Source organism: Talpa occidentalis, unplaced genomic scaffold (assembly GCF_014898055.3).
Source record: "Talpa occidentalis isolate TD23 unplaced genomic scaffold, MPIMG_talOcc4v2.1 talOcc4.3, whole genome shotgun sequence".
In the NCBI taxonomy this organism is placed as follows: Eukaryota; Metazoa; Chordata; class Mammalia; order Eulipotyphla; family Talpidae; genus Talpa; species Talpa occidentalis.
Window position 1 is genome coordinate 127,998,744 of NW_023603184.1, and position 20,194 is coordinate 128,018,937.

At 41.4% G+C, this 20,194-nt stretch overlaps 1 protein-coding gene across 3 annotated transcripts in view; it reads left to right on the forward strand.

Annotated features, from left to right (window-relative positions):
- Positions 1-1,387: 1,387 nt before the first annotated feature.
- The window catches only part of ADAM23 (ADAM metallopeptidase domain 23), a 159,433-nt gene continuing 140,626 nt past the window's right edge, over positions 1,388-20,194 (forward strand). For 2 of the 3 annotated variants that reach the window (XM_037523919.2, XM_054700020.1), the window contains exons 1-2: positions 1,621-1,834; positions 2,985-3,202. In XM_037523919.2, coding sequence (XP_037379816.1) covers positions 1,621-1,834; positions 2,985-3,202 — 432 coding nt within the window. Of the gene's footprint in view, positions 1,835-2,984; positions 3,203-20,194 lie in introns of all 3 variants that reach the window. The other variant, XM_037523920.2, reaches the window with a different exon arrangement.

Sequence of the window (20,194 nt, forward strand, 5' to 3'; positions counted from 1 at the left end):
GACTCCCTAACAGTTCTGTGACATCAGGTCTCTGAGTCTGTCTGTCTGTGTTTTTCTCTTTCCCTCTTTGTTAATGGCCATGAAGAAGATGGCTAACGCCAGTGATCACTATGGGGTTTTATACCTACATTCCTTCTTTTAATTGTGGAATTCTTGATCCCCCAAAGTAGATGTTATCTCCATTCTAAATACAAATAACGGAGTAAGACAACATAGTTATTATCAGACTATCATTGGGAGAGCGAATAAACGCAGGCTGGCATTATGGGAGTTTGGAGGCAGAAATATGCCACAGGACCTAATTTGAAACCTTTGATTTAGTGATTGCTAACCCACCTAAATCAGGGACCCCACGTTTACTTTTACAGCAGCGAGAAAAAAAAAATCCCCTTTCCTTTGCAGAAGTCTGAACTGGATCTCAAAATCTGAAACGTGTCCTCCCATATGGTTGACAAACCATGGATTTTCCAAGATAGCTGCCATACATTCAGTTTCTCAACCCTGCATTTCTTCCCCGCCAGAATTTCTAAATCCTTCCCGAAAAGGCCCAGCCACACTTTCCCAACTTTTGAGCAAGCAAACATCTTTCGGCTTCATCTGCTTTCCGCAAAGCCCCCAGGCACAGGCAGGGGCGCAGAGGCCGGGGCGCAGCGCCCAGCGCGGGGGATTCCTGCTCTGCAGGTACCGGGGGCGGCGAGGCCGCGGGGTGTCGGGTGTCCGCGCTCCCGCCAGCCTACGACGCGCGAACGTGCCCCCCAGCTGCGTCCCACCCGCTGCCGGCGATCTGAATGCGGAGCAGCGCTATTTTTACCTTCTGGGCTGCAATCCTTTACATTTATTTGCAGGAAGGAAATAAATAAAGGCTCAAGAGGGAAATGCTTGTCCTTGTTTCTCCCCGAGAAGGAAGGGTTTTGGAATGGGGGTGGGGTGGGGTGGTATGTGAGGTCTAGTGTGGAGGGAGAGGCAGGTCGACTTGCCTAGATTATTCTTGTCTCTGTCCTAGAAGACCCCGCACTTTTCTCTTCCCCTCTGGCTAATCCCTGCCTGCCAGTTTCCTCCCCGCTTCCCCCGCCCCCACGCTGGAGGTGCCGCCGTCACCTCTGATGCCGCCTGGGATGCTGCATCACTCTGCTGCTTTTTTTCCCTACTCTGTCACCTCCACCCCCCTCACCCCCCCACCCCCACAAAGCATGCGCAGTGCGTTCCGTGCCAGGCAACAGCATCAGCACCAGCATCAGCATCAGGACCCTGAGCCGCGCCGGGCGCGCTGGAGCGAGCGGGGCGCATACCCGCGTGGCGCGCGCCCGCTCCGCTCGCTCCCGCGCGCCGAGGCCCCAGCAGCAGCCCCCACAGTTGCTGGAGCGGCCGCGCCCGCTGCAGGGAGGGAGGAGCTGCTGGGGAGGCTCCAAGTTGGCGGAGCTTTCGGGACCCCCGGGCTCTTCGGCGGCCGCCCCAGGAGGGGCTGAGAGGCGAGCAGGGGAGGGGCGCAGCCCAGTCCCGAGCCCCGACCCCCTGCCCGCGGCGGCACCATGCGTGCAGAGCCGGCGTGACCGGCACCGCCCGCAGCCTAGCCCAGCGCTCTTGCCGGCCACACGGAGCGGCGCCCAGGAGCTATGAGCCATGAAGCCGCCCGGCAGCAGCTCCCGGCGGCCGCCCCTGGCGGGCTGCAGCCTTCCCGGAGCCTCCAGCGACCCCCACGGCGGCCCCGCCGGCCCGGCGCCTGCCCGCACCCTGGCCCGCGCGCCGCGCTGCCGCCTGCTCCTCGTCCTGCTCTTGCTGCCTCCGCTCGCCGCCTCGTCCCGGCCCCGCGCCTGGGGGGCTGCTGCGCCCAGCGGTGGGTATGGCCACGGTGCCCGTAGCGCTGCCTTGCTCGCGGGGCCCTGCAGAGGAAAGCGAAGGGCACCCGGGTCCGTGCGCTCCTGACACATCCCGGACTCGGCCTCTCGGTGCCTCCCTGCCTGCTTCCTCTTCTCTCATTCCCAAGCCCCCATTCATTCCGGCTCACTTTTTGAAGTCCTTTCTGTTGCATTCACTAAAAACCCAATCCAATTACGATCGGTTCCACTGGAAGGTATTTAGTAGATGCGGGGTCACTTGGCGATCTGTGAGCAACTTGACTAGGGGAAATTGGTGGAAGGGAAATACGCAAGGAGCGAGTAAGTTGCTTCTTGGGTGGTGGAACCCAGTGTGAAAGCGGGAGGATGTAGTGATAATAGTGGTAATGGGCTGTTTCCTCAAAAAAAAATTTTTTTTTTACCGAATTTGTTCACTCTGTTGGAATTAAGGCGGGGGGGGGGAACAGAAGGGGGAGGGCTACTTCAGGGATATAAACCTTTTGTTTGTGATTTCCCCAAATGCTTGTCATTATAATGGACAATTAAGCTACAATAATATTTAATTCATTCATGATTGGAATCAGTGAAAGCAGAAAGATGGCCTTGGCAAGAAGATTCAAAGAAGTTGGGAAATTGCCATCATCTGCATCCCTCTATGGCAAATGATTTTTTTGCTTATCTCAAAGTTAAAAGAAAAGGGAATTGTCCATTTTGTTAAAGGATCCATGTCCATGAATTCAGCACTGAAGTTATCTTAGCAGCATTCTTAGCTCTGAAATGGGATACTAGTTAGAGTACCACTGAACTTCTGTAGCTTCAGAGAAGGGGTGGAGGGTCAGAACCCTGAGCATGTCCATTTAATGACTCTTCCTGCAAGTCCATTCTGCTTCTCCCCATAGTTATAAGTATAGATAAGACTGGTTTTATACATATATATATGAAACATCAATAAAAATAAACAGTACATTATTGTGACTATTAACCTATGCAGGCCGTTTTGTTGTTGCAATAATTTGTTCTACTGTCTCTACTTACCTGCTCATAGGCAACTTTGTTTTTGCAATTAATGGAAAAATGCATGTTAATATTTATGTATTTATAGGTTATATATGTGTGTTTGTGTATGTTTGTGCTCCCTCTACCCCCCAGCTCCGCATTGGAATGAAACTGCAGAAAAAAATTTGGGAGTCCTGGCAGATGAAGACAATACATTGCAACAGAATAGCAGCAGTAATATCAGTTACAGCAATGCAATGCAGAAAGAAATAACACTGCCTTCAAGACTCATATATTACATCAACCAAGACTCAGAAAGCCCTTACCATGTTCTTGACACAAAGGCAAGACACCAGCAAAAACATAACAAGGTAGGCAGGAGGCTGGGTATGCGAAAGTAACTGTCATAAAGAGTTTTTCTTTGATTTGATAGTCTGCCAGAATATTTCACAGATTTTACTGTAGCATATAATAGGAAATCAATTAATACTATGATAAAGGAGAAGTAGAGGGAATTAACCTGGGATCCGATGGGATGAGATTGCTGTTTGTTTCTCTTCTCTGACTCTAAACTGCAATTGGATTTTTTTTATAGCTTTATAAGTTTAACAACTGAAATGTGGTCCACGATCTTTCAGATGTGTTAGACACTGAACAAAAAGTGACTATGTCTGTGGTCCTGACTTGTATCTGTGAGGCTTTATGTAAGGGTGCAGTATTCTACCTCCCATGATGAAAATTACTCCCATCTGCACACAGATTCTAGAAGAGGCTGTTTGGCTGTAGATCCCCCACCAGTCTTGCACTTAAAAATTTAGTGTTTAAATTTCAACAACCTCTTTCTTTCATTGGCATTGGGAAGATTTTTTTTCTCTTATATTTTCAGTAGGTAAACAAGTTGGTATTTTAAAAGATTATGGTGAATATGAACAAATTGTTTATATAGATGGAGGCCAGTTTTGGGCAGTATCATCCTTCAAGACTTTATCTGCATTTCTCGTGAGCACTTGCTTTACTTTCAGGTTGTTTCAGAAAGTGGCACTGATTTTTACAGAGGCATTCAATGCGAGATGAAGGTACTGAATACCCAAAGAACTTAAGGGATCTTCTTTTTCCGGCTACTGTTCTTTATTTAAGTTAATAATATGTTGGACCTCAAGCACATTCACACAACGGGATATCATTGTGTCTATTCCTTATCAGGAGCAGAAAATAGTCTGGATGTCAAATATTTCACTTTGAACTATACCTGTTCAGTTGTGATGAACAGTAACTATCTTGACTTGAAATTTAAGAAAAGTATCTGTGGTTAACATTCCTGCTTTTTATTAATTTTCTAAAATATAAGTTAGAGTAACAGAGTCTATCTCCCCATTTTACAAATGAAAATTTAAGGCTTTTAGATGACTTTCCCAAGGTTGTAAAGAAGCTAATAGAAAATTCAAGAGACCTGAATATTTAACCTTTACAAGGCAGGCCTCTGAGAAAACACATTTTTCATTTTGAGTATTTTTGGAGACGCTGACTTTGTTTCACAGTGCTGTAAAGTGGCTGCTACCCACCTTGGCTGGGATGAATGGGTTTCTATTCTTATAGTCCTTTTCCCATCTGCTCCAATGTAACTTAATGGCTTGACTTCTGGACCTTTCTACCCATTTCTCTTATTGATAGGAGTGGTGGGTGGTGTCTTTAAAGAAGGGAGAGCCAACGCCCTCTCTTCATGAATTCATTGTCTCCAATTATATGACTTTCTTAATTAATGAGACTGGCTATGTTTAAGTTAGAAGCTCTTAAATTCCATTGCCTTTGCATAGGGTGCTAGAGGAAGAAAATAAAAAAACAAAAACAAAGAAAAACAAAATAAAACCCTGCCTCATAGTCTATTTTAAAGAATGCTCAAACCCTCCTGAGCTGAATCTTGAAAGAAATTTCAGTGGTGCTTCTTTGTAACTCAGACATTGAAGTCTATGACTAATGTCTTTTATAATCTGATCTTATGTGGTTATTTTGCCTGGTAGCACATGGTTTGACTACAATATTTGAATTTCTAGATAATAAGGTTTGTTAGAACCTCGTGTGGAAGACTAGATTTCTTACTATGGAACTCTGCCTGCTCTTGGAGTGATTCTGCCTCTCAAAATCAACCTCCTCTTTCCCCAGGGTGAGGGGGGTCTTTTATTCTCAAAAAAAAAAAAAAAGTTTACACAGATAATATATTTGTCAGCATTTTCTTCTTTTCTTATTATCAATAGTTTAATTCAACAGACATTTGTTGCTCTGAATACTAACGATTCAGAGATAAGAGATAAAGGGTACAAGGATGAAAAAGACATGGTCTGAGTCTCCTCCAGGAGACTCAAAAATGAGAAAACAAGAGTCTAAAAAGTGCTCCTGTCTGGTCTTACATAAGTTCCTTGAAATTTCCCGTTATGTTCTGTGATTTTTTTTTTTTACTTCTGATTTATTTCTGTTTTTTTTTTTTTTATTTCAGTTCTTTTAATTCTCTTGAACTAGTTGACAGAAACTGTCCCATATGCCTTCTGCTGTATCTTAGGATGACTTGCCTGATAATAGTGTTTAGAGAGCCTTGCCAGTTCAGCTGCTTTACAAATGTTTCTGTCAGAGAGAAACTATATATATTTTCATCATTTTTGCTTTGATAAAGAGAAGTTTTGATTTTAATATCTGTGTATTATGTAGCTTTTTTCCTTTCCTGACTTTCCAGCCCATTTTAATGAATGCCTTAGAAATGCTGAATCACTGCCATTCTCATGGATCCCTAGATTGGGGGTAGAGGTGGAGAGGGAATTCCCAGATATAGGTTGCCAGGCTGAGCTCAAAATTTATGTCTTTCAAAATTTCCTAAATATTCAGTGCTGGTCAGGCCTCATTACTGTACAGCTGTGGAGTTCATATGTTTAGTAACTCTTGAAATTGGTGAATTTAAAAACAGAGTCTGCAAAGCATCTCTTTACATACCAGTGTCTCTAAAATCTTTGAAGTTTTCTTCATCAAAGATTTTAAGAACTATTTTAATATCCAAATAGGGTTATGTATATCTTGTCAAACTGTGCCATTTTTGAGAGTGAAATGACATGCTTAATAATTAAGCCAAATCTTAGGCATAAACCAAGAAGGTCCAGAGCAAATCTAAACAGTTATGTTCCTGGAGTTCTGGTGCTTACCCAAATTCAGGTTTCTTTATAGACAATTTTGTATTCTGATAATTGATATGAATTTTCTCTCTAGCCAGCAGGTCAATTTACCATCAGGTCGAAGTATTAGGGTCTGAAATGGTAAAGTCTAATTTTGCTTTGTTATCAAGACTTCTGTTCTTCATTGGTAGAAACTTTTACAACCATAATGAAATTATTTTTATTACAAAAAATAAGTAATTTATTATCCAATTATGTGGTATATTGATAAAATAGATCCTACATTTAAAAAAAGGGAGAAGCAAATTAGATTGATTCATTCATAGCTAATCCTATGAGGTCTGTTCCTAAGAAAGTTAATAAATCTTTTCTAAAACTTTTCTTCATTGTAAAATTACTTGTCCTGTATGCTACCGTCTTAGGATTCTTTCTTCTTACAGCTGGCAAGAGATGAAGAGGTACACCGTGCATAGCATAGGGTCTGGGGGAAAGTGAAGGTCATCTCCTGTAACTTGGTTTGTGTATAGCTTTGTCTTTTATTACCTTCCCTACTCCCCATCACCCCAGGTTGAGGAGAGTGATGAGAGAAATGTTTAAATGAATTTATATGGCTGTGATTATTATTTTTAAAATTAATTAATATATATTTACATCATTGTTCATTTTTGTACAATGTTTGCTTTCTCCTCTCAGGAGTAGTTCCCGTAAAATTCCCACCACCAATTCACGCATGCACCATCACCATAGTCCCTTGTATTTTTCCCTCCCCTGTTTTGCTCCCTTTCCCTCCCCCTCCCCTGAAGAATGTCTCTGATTTATAGTTGCCTGTTAATTTTTTTATTTACTACTGTTGTTTTGTTATTATTTTTCCTGATCCTTTATTTGGTTCCCCTATATTCCTCCTATAAGTTAAACCATCTGAAATTTTACTTTTTCCTTTTGACTTATTTCACCGAGCATAATCCCTTCCAGCTCCATCCATGTTGCTGCAAATGGCATGAGTTTTTCGTTTTTAAAGATTTATTTATTTATGCGTACAAGAACTGGGGTACAGGCCAGAGGTGTGGGGGGTGAGAGGATTCACCAGAGACAGAGTGGAGAATATAACAGGTGGATTGACTGAAACACACTGCTGGGGGAGCAGCTGGCAAGTCAGGAGAGGTCTGCTGCACCATGTGAGTAGCTCCCTGGCTGGGGATCAAACTAGTTCTACAGTGGCTGTGGATAGATTCATAGATTGTGTCTTTACCCCTTGTGCCACCAGGGAGGACCTGGCGTGAGTTCTAGATCACTGATTATTATCACTTCCTCCTCTACCTTAGCCCAATGCTGGTTCCATATATCTTTTTTTTTAAATTAATTAATTTATACAAGAACCGGGGTACAGGCCAGATGTGCGGGAGGGTGAGAGGATTCACCAGAGACAGACCCGGGAACAGAACAGGCAGACTGACGAAATACACTGCTGAGGGGAGCAGCGGGCACGACAGGAGAGGTCTGCTGCACCATGTGGGACCCTCACCAGCCAGCCCGGATCGAACCCATGCTGCAGAGGCTGCGGACAGCTTCACAGTGCGACACTTAACGCCGACACCACCAGGGGAGGTCCTGGTTCCATATATCTTGACCATGCAGAAGCTAGTTGCATCATTGTTCTTGGTGTGGGGCAGCAGAAAGGGACACCGATTCCTTTTTCAGATTTGTTAGAGTGGCAACTACTAGATCATATGAGATCATTAACTTTTCTGTTGGTCTCATAGCCTTTGAAGTTTTCCAAATCTTCCTAAGAAGTCATTATAAAATTGTACTATATAGAATTCAGGCTTGTAATGGTTTCACTGACACATAGAAGGCTGTAAAGTAAATAATGATTGAATATTCACATGTTATAAAGAGTGCAGTGCTTTCTGTGAAATTTCATATTGTACTCAAATTGACATTCAAAAGAGCCTTAAGTTATTGTTAACCATTTTTGGCACTGTGACAGATCAGTGGGAGAGATAATTTTGTTCTTGAGTTTTTGGCACCTCATCAGTCACATTTAATGTAAGCACACAGTGCTTACATTACCTAAAATAGTGAAAATACCTGTATTAACAATTCTTAGATGATCCCTATCCCTGCCACCTGCCATGGATGTGACTCATCAAGAGTTAACCATGGTGGGGGGGTCTCCCTGGTGGCACAAGGGGTTAAACACCGCACTATGAAGCTATCTGATCTGCAGCCTCTGCAGCACGAGTTCGATCCCCGGCTGGCCAGGAAACAACCCACATGACCTCTCCTGACTCACCCGCTGCTCCCCTCAGCAGTATACTTCAGTCAATCTGCCTGTTCCCCACTCTATCTCTGGTGAATCTTCTCACCCCCCACATCTCTGGCCTATACCCCAGCTCTTGTATGCATAAATAAATAAATCTTAAAAAAAAAAAAAAGAGTTAACTGTGTGGTAGTTTTTGTCAATGTTACGGGTAAATTCCCAGTGGTGGAGCAAGTTGTGTCCATGCATATAGTTTGTGAACGAGTTTAGAACCCGCCTCCACAAGATGTTCCACTTTGGCATGTGGATTATTTTGAGCCAAAGGCAATTGAGAATTTGCAGGCTTGAGAGAAATGTTTGCCTGTTCCTTAACTACTTAGAAAAATTTAGATGGGGATGTGTTCTAAAGAGAGTTATTATCAGAAATAACTTTTTATGACCCATCTGTATGCCAGGGAAAGCATCTACTGACCAAACATCTGTTCTTTTCAATCTGTGTATTAATCTCCTTGCCTTTGAAGTCCCTGACCCCCAACCCAACCTTTAGCTCAGAATGACATATATGCCACATTTTAACTTTTTGTCTTTCAACCTCTTATATATGTGGGGTTCTGTTAGGTAAATTTGTTTTTTACCCAGTTAATCTGTCTTACGTCAATTTAATTATTAGAGCAGTCCAAGGAACCTTGAAAGGTTAGAAGAAAATTTTTCTCCTCAATATTTTATCTGTTAGGTATTCAGTTCCATTTGATTCAAACAAAACAAACATTTATGGAATGTCTGTTTTGAATCAGGCACTGTGCTAGACTCCAGGGGAAATAATGAAGAGTAACATGCATTGTCTACCCTTGCCCATAACTTTATGGGCATCAGAAACAGGGCAGCTGGTGTGTGTGGTTCATGTCAGTGCAGTTGTTAGTTGTAAGAACGCAAGACTTGGCACCCAGGGAAATCAAAGAAAACCCCATAGAAACATCTGAGCTGGTCTTTAAGAGTAATTCAGAGATAAGTTTTCAGGAGGGGGAGAAAGGATGAAGGGTGGTGGAGCTGGAGCAGGCCCCACAGAGTCACTAGGCTAACGTTCTGCGCTGGTAGGAGCAAGTGGGGAGTTTGCTGTGGTGAGTCTGTTATAGTTATAGTCAATTAAAGAAAAACTCACTTCTTCCAGAAACCCAGTGACATAGATGTAGCAATTAAGACTCGTAGCTAGTGTCTTCATAAAAGGACTGCAGCAGTAAATGACAGACAGAGCCAGGCTCTGAACCCAGCTCTTACTCAGCTAAACCCTTTTTGGAGCAAGGACAGGATGTGTTGGGAGTGGCAGGCAGTGAACATGAAAGGCTGTGAAGACTGTAAAGAGATAAGGATTTTGGATTATTCCTTATCAGTTGGTAACCTGAGAAGTCAGGAGGTTAGCACTTTATTGACTGAGTGCCAATTACGTGGCTTCTCAGGAAAATTACCTTTCAATAGCAGCACAAAGTCCATAAACACATCATGGATCCTGAGATTTCAAGATAAACTAGTTTAATATGGTAGAGAGTGGTAAGTGGGATCATTTCTCTTGAAGTGTGAGAAGGGCAAGTCTAGGCTCTTGGTGGGTGTCACTAGGTCCGATGGCTCCTCTAGAGATAGGGCGGGCATGTGTGTTTACTTTAGCCCCCCACTCCTTGTTGCCTAACACCCAAATGTCCTCATTTTTGGCTCCTCTGGGTATTAGAGTTCAGACTATAGTCTTTGCTTCTTCTCTCCCATAAGGACTGGACTATTTTGATGACTTCATCCTGGATTGATTTGATGGCCACTGTGCTTCCCAGCAACCTACCACTGAGGTGTGCTGTTGAAGGTCTTGCCTTAAGTGTGTCCCTAAATAATGTTTTCTGCTCTTTCTGCTCCTAGGTTCACTCATTCCTGCTAACTACATAACTACTAATGCCATTCTGTCTTCACTTAGTCTCAGGCTTTGTTCCTGGTGAGATCTCTGTCCTCTCTACAGCCAGTCAAAAAATAACCCAGCAGCATTTATTATATTTGCTTAATGGCTTTGTCCAGGGCTGTGGCATCTCTTAACATGAGGGGGTAGTCGGGAAGAGACCTGTCCTCCGTGCCTTCCTTAATTGTCTCAGTGGTACTGCTCCTTTCCTCGCCATCTAAGAGGAACCTCGGGAGTCATCTTTGACTCTCTTCTCTGGTCTATAAATAGTCACTTGTTAAGTCTTGACGTTTCTCACTTGAATCCACCCCTCCTCCTCACTCTGTACTGTGTTCTTGCAGTCGCCTCTTGTCTCTCTCTGTCAATCCATCAGTCCCACGGCTGACAGATTAATCTTCATGGAACATTAATTTCATCATGTGACTCCCTTTATCCACGTTCAACAAGCATAATTTCAGCTCGATGGATTTTACTTGTGAAGTGAAAGAGAGGATACAAATAGCTGTGGAGAAGAGCTGTCGCTCTCTGTCCTTCTGTGAACCACATATTTGCTGTTCCCTTCATTAGCATTTTTCCAGGCTTGTTTACCCAAAGGTTAGTCCATGGCAGGAGGCAATTTTGTCTGGATGATTTCATTCATATCTGTCCAAAGTCTGGGGCTAGTTAGAGAGAAGCCTTATGAATGGTGGCAAGGACCTAATCTGTCAGTAATGCATTCTCAAGCTTTTGTTTTGGCATCAATATCTGTTGAATTCCTGCTTCAGAAGAGCCTGTCATCTCCATTTTTAAGATCTGAGTAATTAATTATTCTTACAATGTAAGTTTCTGAATGAAAATATTCTATTCCTTTCAAAAATGTACATGATCATAAGACTTTATTCATACAAAGTGCTCAATTCACAAGTGATGTGAGTACCCTTTAACCTTATGAAAGACTCATTCACATAATTCATTCATTCAAAACCCACTGAACATCAAAATTTTGCAGTTTGACAAAGGAGTCTGTGTTTAAAATTTCTGTAAATTCAGTTCAGTTTTAATCAAATCTAAAGGTGGGAATTCTGTTGCAAAAAGGGTGAACCTCGTTATATTTAAGCAAGACATTAAGAACAGTCATGTTAACTCAGGGAATAGCGATAAAGTTTTTGCTTTCTCTGTAGTAACATGAAAGATGCATTCTCTGTCATGCAGCAAGCAGTGTGGATAGAGTCAAACCTGTGAATTAGCCCAATGTCCAAATAAGATTTTTGTTATATGAGTGTTTTCTCTGGCTAAAGAGTAAACAGAGGCTACTTTCCTCATCTAGAACATTACAAATTTATTTCTCTGCGACCTGCTTTTAATTCTGTATGAAAGTGATTCATTTGCTAACAATCTCTAGTTTAATGGTAAATGTCTTCTAAACTTTCTATCTAGAAATGAAAAGACTGGACATTCAAATGTCTCTTCTACTGATAGACACTAATTACAGAGTTAACTTCTAACAAACCAACGAACAGAAGTGTAAATAGGATTGTATTTCCAGTGACCACATTGCTCTTTAGATTTGATCTATATTAGGCTGTTGGGGACAATCACCTCTTCCCCATATGGTGCTGTCCACTTGAGGGAGATGTCCAGGCACGTTTTTAATCCTGGGTGGGTAATGGCAACAAGATACTCTGGAACAAACATATTTTGCCGTCAGTGGGGTTGAAGACTGATTGTAAAAGTAGTTAAATCTAAGCATACCTAGAGGCATATCATAAAAATCATTTCAGAACCCCAAAGAAAATGATTTTTGAGTGTCTGCTAAATTCCAGTATCTATTCCAGTGCTTTCTTGCCCTTAGTGTAGACATTTAAGTTCTTATTCTATCAAGTTGTAGTCTGAATCACATCATTGGGGTCTTTGTGAGCTATTGTTATTATAAACAGATATGTTAATACCATATAGTATAATAGCTAATAGTTGTATTGGAGACGGGCGCCATTAATATAAACCAATCACTATTTAGGTGAGTCCTCCAACCCTGCCCCCCCAAATATGTCTCCTTGCTCTTTACTTTTTTAGCTAAGTTGAATGCATTCAATTAAATTGCAGTTCAACCTGCGATATACTGGAAGATATTACTGCCTTTGTAGTGAACCTGAACAGTTATGTCAAGACATTTTCATAGCTGTAATCTCCATGGTTCTCCTAGCCATAAAACAAGTTTTACTATTTGGTTATGATTATTTCTGTGTTCTAGGTATGGAAACTAAACTCATAGAAGTCAGGTCAATTGTTCCAGGTCTTGGGAATTTTTGGCATGAATAGAATGAGCAGGGTTGTGGTGTGTAGCTTTCTACCCCTTGTTTTTTCACACTGCACCTGTGGGTTGCATTGAAAGTTTTTGTCTCTTTTAGAGTCCTTTCCTCCTAATGATAAGAGCCTATGAACTAATTACATCATGGGTAGAAAAACACACGTCTCCCCTGCCCTTCCTCGGCAGCGAAGTGGTTTGCTTGTCTCTCTCTCTTTACTTTCTGAAATGAGTATTCCAGATAAACAATCTTGTTTAAAATGCTGGCATTTTTATGATATTTTACTCATCTGCTTACTTTTCCTTGTTACTTTTCTTAAACTTTCCCTTCCTTCAGCAGAGTGCCCTTTTTCTTGTTTACTGAACAGCATTTTGGTGTTTCCAATTTTATTTATTTATTTATTTTAAAAAAAGATTTATTTATAGAAGAGCTGGGGTAAGGCCAGAGATGCGGGGGATGAGAGGATTTACCAGAGACAGAGTGAGAGCAGAACAGGCAAATCTACTGAAATACACTGCTGGGGGAGCAGCGGGCAAGACAAGAGAGGTCTGCTGTAAGTAAGACATTTGACCTTTCTACCAAACTTTTCTCTCTCTCCTTTTTTTTTTGCAAAAATATTCTTTAAATTAGGAGTCTGTAGTCTGAATGGGTCTTTGAAACAAGCTGCATTGAAGAACTACTTAATTTTGTCCCTTTTTTTTTTTTACTAACACCCATTTTATTTCCTTTTATTTGCTTTTTAAATTAACATTGGCTCACAAAATTATGTAAGTTTCAGTAGTATAGCTTCATACCTTGAAAAATGTGTATATACCATGCCACCAAAGATCTATTTATCATTATCAAATAGACCCCCTTCATCTATTCCTTCTACCCCGCTCTTCTTCCCCTCTAATCACAATTTTAAGTTACCGTATTATTTATTTTTTAAATTGAAGTAACATCGATTTATAATATTTTACATGTTCTAGGAGATCAGTTTATACTTTTTCAAATGTATGTGACCACACCATGCCCACCACCAAAGTACTAACAACTCTCCACCATAGTCCATTATATCTTTTCTGCCCTCTGCTGTCACCTGCTGCTCCTTCTCTGGTAACCTCAGTTCTGCTGTCAGAATCTAAGGTTTGTTTTTGTTTAGTCTGTTCCTTTGCATTGTTTCTTTATATTCCACATGAGTGAAATCATCTACTATTTGTCTTTCTTCTTGTGAATTATTTCACTTAGCATTATCCCCTCCAGGTGCATCCATGTTGTTACAAATGGTAAGATTTCATTTTTTATAGCTGCATAATATTCCATTGTCTCTCTGTGCTGAATCTTTTATCTCTTCACTTATCTGTGGGTACTTAGGTTGTTTCCATATATTGCTATTGTAAATAGTGCTGCAGTGAACATAGGGGTATATATATCTTTTCAAATTAGCTAACATCCAATTTAAACTTTTTGCCAACATGTGATAATCAGTGTTCTTATACATACATGATGTTAATATCAGTGTAAAGCTATAAATTGACATTTTATGATACATTATAGATGGTTCCTGACTTCATGTGATTTGACTTACGATTTTTTGACTTTGCAATGGTGCCAAAGTGATAAACATTTATGAGAATCTGGACTTCAAACTTTGAATTTGGCTAGTGATACATAATACAATACCCTCCGGGGACACTGGGCAGAGGCACTGAGCCACAGCTCAGTCAGCCATGTGATCACAAGGATAAACAACCTTCTATCAGCTATTCTTGAACCTCATTAGAAGAGAGAGAAATTGATGACTTTGTCACTCTAGTGTTCTGATCATTTGGCAATTAATCTTAGTTCGATGCTTCTAGTATTCTTCAGGCCCAGTGTGTTTTTAACTGGTAAGAAGCCATACCACTTGTCTTTCACTTTCAGAACAGTATTCAGTAAATTACATGAGATAGCCAATACTTCATTATAAAATGGCTCTATGTTAGATGATTTTGACTGTAGACTAAAGTAGGTGGTCTAAGCATATTTAGACCAGGCTAAGCTGTGATGTAGGTTAGGTGTATTAAATGCATTTTCAGCTATTACATTGGATATATACCTTGTAAGTTAAGGAATGTCTGTATAAGCATTTATTTGTGGGGTAAAAATGATTTGTGTTAGACTGTTTAGAACATCAGATATCTTGCACTTCAATTACTCCTTTGCCACAGAATGGTTTGGTGGTCAAGAGCTGGCGTCTGACAGATCTGATAATACCAGCTATTTGGACGTGGGCAAGTTACTTAGCCCTTCTAAGCTCCAGCTTTCTTATCAATAACGTGGCTGTAATAAGAATACCCACTTTGGAGAGTGTGCCTGTCCTAAGTGGGATCATCCATGAAAAGTGGTTTACATAGTCATATGAGAAGTAGTCTATATATATTAGCTATTAATGACTGACCAGAAGCCTGGAGAATCCAAGTTGTGGTCAAATGTTTTATGCATAGTTCTTTTTGTTTTTCAGATGAACGTAGATTTAGGGTAATTGTGATGCCAGCTGTGGGAGTGGTAATAATGCTCAGAATCTTCCCAGTTTTTTTTTAAAGATTTTTTTATTTATGCATACAAGAATTGGGGTACAGGCCAGAGGTGTGTGTGTGGGGGGTGGGGTGAGAGGATTCCCCAAACACAGAGTGGGGAACAGAACAGGCAGATTGACTGAAATGCACTGCTGCCGGGAGCAGTGGGTGAGACAGGAGAGGTCTGCTGCTGTGCCATGTGGGCAGCTCCTTGGCCAGGCGGGGAGCAAACTCATGCTGCAGTGGCTGCAGATAGCTTCATAGGTTGCATCCTAACCCCTTGTGCCACCAGAGAGGCCCAGAATCTTCCCAGTTTTATAACTTCATATTAGTTCAGTGAACCACTTTAGATAAGATCAGACTACTTATGAAGTCAACACTCAAGGGTGTGGTGGTATGTCTTCGACTGCAATCTTCTAAACCAAGTTGAGGTGGTGATAGGTAAGCCTGGTGTTTGTACTCTGGAGTAGAGGAGCTTTCCCTAAATCTTGCCAATGATCAGATACTCCAGGGCAGGCTTGGGAGTGAGGCATTTTGTGAATTGTATGGTGAACTATTTTCTGTGTGGGTTTATTTGTCGAGGAAGATATGGTGTGGCATTCAGTACTTCTATTATAAAAACACACATTTGTGTGATAATTGCACTAAGAAGTCTACCAATTAGACATCCACCCACTTCTCTTTCCTTTCCCCACAACCAAAACAAACAAAATAAAACCCAAGAAATATTTTATCTGACATTGATAATATTCTGGCTTTGGGATGAAATATAACAGTTATAACTCTATGACAAGCAGAGCAGTAGATAGACCTCCTAACCACAAGTATGTAACAAGGTAAAATATCAAAAATACAATTATGTTTTGACTTGGACATGGGGCTATTATTGGACAAGCTATGACCAGGAAGTAAAATCTTAGACTTTGCATCTTGCCTTAACCAACAAGAGTTCATACACAAATTCCCCTTTTCTTGTAAATTAAGGCTAATAAGAGTTAGTGAACTCTGAATAATTACCTTGTTAATTACTGTGGTCTGTCTTGTGCAGTATAATGGACTTTTATGTCTGTAGAATGTTCAGACTGTGGTTAGAGGCATTTATCACTGCTGGGTGGCATAAATGCAAGCACTTGTTCCTTTCAGAACCAGTGGGACATTGGTATGCTGTTGTCTTCTTTTTTGACTTGTAATGGTGCATAAGGCATTTTCCAGAAATAGTTAACTTTCATTATTTCTTTTTCTAGTATTTCTAATATTTCTCTTTTATTCTTTTATTTCTCAATTTGTCTTTTATAATCCAAATAATATATTTATAAATTATCCTGTCTACCTATCAGATCTTACACTGTCTTTCCACCTTAGTTTTAGAGGTCTTGAATTACCCCTGATGTTTTATCACCCTAATGTGTTGAAAGTTTATGTCCTTATCTATATAAAACCCCTATTTTTGGTACAACATTTAAAATCTTGGTTCTCATGTGAGGGTAGAAATCATATATTTTCCAAAAATTAACAATGATATTAAAGAAATGTACTGCATTTAAATATTGCAAAAAAAACCCACAGCATTTTTTCATGAAGGGCATAATTTCTCCCTTGATACCCAAATTTACATATCCAACTATTTATCTTATATCTCTACTTAGATATCTACGAAGCAACTTAAAAGTACTATGTCCAAAATGGAACTCCTGATTCTTACACCTGCTGCAGGCTGCCCTTCTTCCCCATCTCAGTAAATGAGTGTCATTCTTGCAGTTTTTCATGCCAAGAGCCTTACCCTTCTCTTTTCTTTCAAGCCATCAAATCATGCCAGTTCTTCTTTGAATGCTGTCCAGAAGCCAGTATTTCTCACTGTCTCCACTGGCCTAACCCTCCCACCCCATCTCTTTTTGATTGCACTATTAAAAGAACTTCTCACCCTTGTCCCTGCCCTGTCCTGCCCCCATCCTCCGATTCCAATCTGTTTTACACACGCCCAGCAGAATGGTACTTTTAGATGCTAATTTGGATTTTGTCACTGTTTGATTAAAAAACCTGCAGACATTCCCATTGCAGAGTGATTTTGATTTTTTTTTCTCCCCCAGTCTTACGTGGCCTCTGAAGAAAACTACTGCTAGTTGTTTTAGTTGGATAGCAGGAAGTACTTAATTAAACACACAACTTATAAAGACTAATAAGATTTAAATATCATGTTCACTCAATGACTTAAATTTTTTAATTTTCTTATTTTGAAGTCATGGACTATATTATTAAAATGCAATGTTCTTTTAAAATTTGGCAATTAAAAAGACAAAACAAAAATAATACTCAAGCATATTTATTGAACTTGAAACAAGTTCGAGTTTATCTTTTGCTGTTCAGAACTACTGTTGATGTCAGTGACTTGCTAGAAGATTATCGGTCTCATTTACTAGATAAATAGAGACGATGCTTCTGAGGTTTACTGAGCAATGGGCTCTCCAAGGGATGGATTTTTCCTGTAGAGGAGGGAGTATCACAGCTTTTATTTACATGAATAGTCAGCCTTTTCTTATTTCTTGTTAGGGGAGGAAAGTGCTTGAGGCCGTAGACTAGAAGCTTCTTTGTAGTGAGGGAAGTCTTCACAAAATTTGCAGAGGGGGCTCTTAAGTCAGAGCTAGAGGAAACAGATGGTACTGCACCATTTGGGTTTGTGGGGAGAGGTGGGTAGAAGCTGAGGCTTTGAAAAGAATGCTCAGAAGGAGTGTTTGGAGATGTACTAGAAATTGAGATTTTTAAATGAATAGAACAAATGGAGAATGGTATTTAAGAGAAAGAAGCATAAGTAGTTCTGTTCTTCTGTGTTAAAATTTTTTTAAAAGATTTAAAAAAAATTTACTTATGCATACAAGAATTGGGGTGTAGGCCAGAGGTGCGGGGGGTGAGAGGTTTTAACGGAGACAGAGTGGGGAGCAGAACAAGTGGATCTACGGAAATACACTGCTGAGGGGAGAAGTGGGTGAGACAGGAGAAGTCTGCTGTGCCATGTGGGTTAGCTCCCTGGCCTGGGCATAGAACTCAGGCTGCAGTGGCTGGCAATAGCTTGATGCCACTGAGCCTAACCCTGCACCACCAGGGAGGCCGCCATTGAATTTTTTTTTAAAGATTTATTTATTTGTGCATACAAGAATTGGTGTAAGGCCAGAGGTGTGGAGTGGAGGGGTGAGAGGATTCACCAGAGACAGTAAGGAACAGAACAGGAGGACTGACTGAAATACACTGCTGAGGGGAGCAGTGGGCAAGGCAGGAGAGGTCTGCTGCACCTTGTGGGTTACCTCCCTGGCCAGGATTGAACTCGTGCTGCAGTAGCTGCAGACTGCTTCATAGTGCTGACACAACCCCTTGAGCCACCAGGTACGTGGCCAAGGAGCTATGTTGAAGTAGTTGCCTTCTATTATTTTTTGCATGTTTCACCTCACAAGCACCTTTAGAAGGGATACCAGCATATGAATAGGATCATTAATTGACTGCACATTAGGTGTACAATTTGGGGCAAGTGACTTATCTCTCTAGGTTTAAATTTTCTCATTTTAAAAATAAGGATGTTGAGCTAAATTTGGTGATCTCAAATTTTGTGTGGGAGGTTGTTGAAAACGTGTTAGCCCCAAACATGGGGTCTAGTGACTTGTATTTTTATGTTTCAGGAAATTTTTATTTATTTATTTATTTTTTTATACAAGCACTGGGTACAGTCAGAAGCGCGGGAGGGTGAGAGAATTCACCAGAGCCAGAGCAGGGAGCAGAGCAGGCAGAAGGACCGAAGTACACTGCTGAGGGGAGCAGCGGGCGGCAGGAGAGGTCTGCGCGCCATGTGGGACCCTCTTCCGGTGGCCGGGAAGCAGCCGGGGATCGAACTGGAGCTGCAGAGGCTGCGGGCAGCCTCACAACCCAGCGCTCAACCGCTGCGCCACTGAGGAGGCCCTGTTTCAGGAAATTTTTAATGTAGATGAGTTTGTTCTCTGGAACCCATGATTGCCCTAAAATATCCTTCACTAACAGATATCACAGGAGATCAACTACGGTTATGGGTAGCTAAATTAGATATTGTTCATTATTCTAAGCTATAACTACATTTATGGAGTAGCTGCTTCCCTGAGATTATGACATTTTTTTGGAAGGATAGGAATTATAAAGTGTTGACTTTTATTTGGAAGTGAAAGAAGAGTAGTTGACTCCAGGAGTGGTTGGTGTGAGGTGTGATACAGGGAGAAAGAGTTTTTGAAAAATGGAGGCCTCTCCCTGGTGGCGCAGCAGGTTGAGTGCAGTGCTGTGAAGCTGTCCGCAGCCTCTGCAACACGGGTTCGATTCCCGGCCGGCCAGGGAGATACCCACATGATATGGCAGACCTCTCCTGCCTCGCCCACTGCTCCCCTTAGCAGTGTCTTTGGTCCATCTGCCTATTCTGCTCTCTGCTCTGTCTCTGGTGAATTCTCTCACCCTCTCGCACCTCTGAACTGTACCCCAGTTCTTGTATAAATAAAAAAAAATCTTAAAAAAAAAATAGAGGGGCCTTCCTGGTGGCACAAGGAGTTAAGATGCAGCACTATCTGCAGCCACTGCAGCAGGAGTTCTATCACCGGCCAGGGAGGTGACCCACATGGCGCAGCAGACCTCTCCTGTCTCAACCGCTGCTCCCCTCAGCAGTGTATTTCAGTCAATCTGCCTGTTCTGCTCCCCACTCTGTCTCTGGGGAATCCTCTCACCCCCCTCCTCTGTCCTGTACCCCAGTTCTTATATGCATAAATAAATAAATCTTTTTTAAAAAAATAAAATAGAGTTGGAGGACAGCCTAAAGAACAATTTTCCTCAGGGAGACTAATGGATCATAGTGCCCTCTGATTTGTCACTAAGAAGTCCTTGGCAAGAGACATTCTGGGGAGGGAATTCCAAAGAGCAATGTTGGAAACCAGAGAGATGGAATATTACAGTGGATGAAAAGAACTGATGACAAATTTGCCTGTATTAAACATGCATACTTTCACTTGTAAAATGAGTGTAAATATTTCTGTAAAATTAATAGTTACCCTACCATACTTACTTACATGGTTTCAGTACTCCGAGTTCATAAAGAAGTAAAATGAAAAGTAAGAGTCCTCTTACCCATCATCACCAAAAGCTGTTAAATTTCCATTTTCAGTTATTTTAACAAATAATTCATCTGTGCCCTAT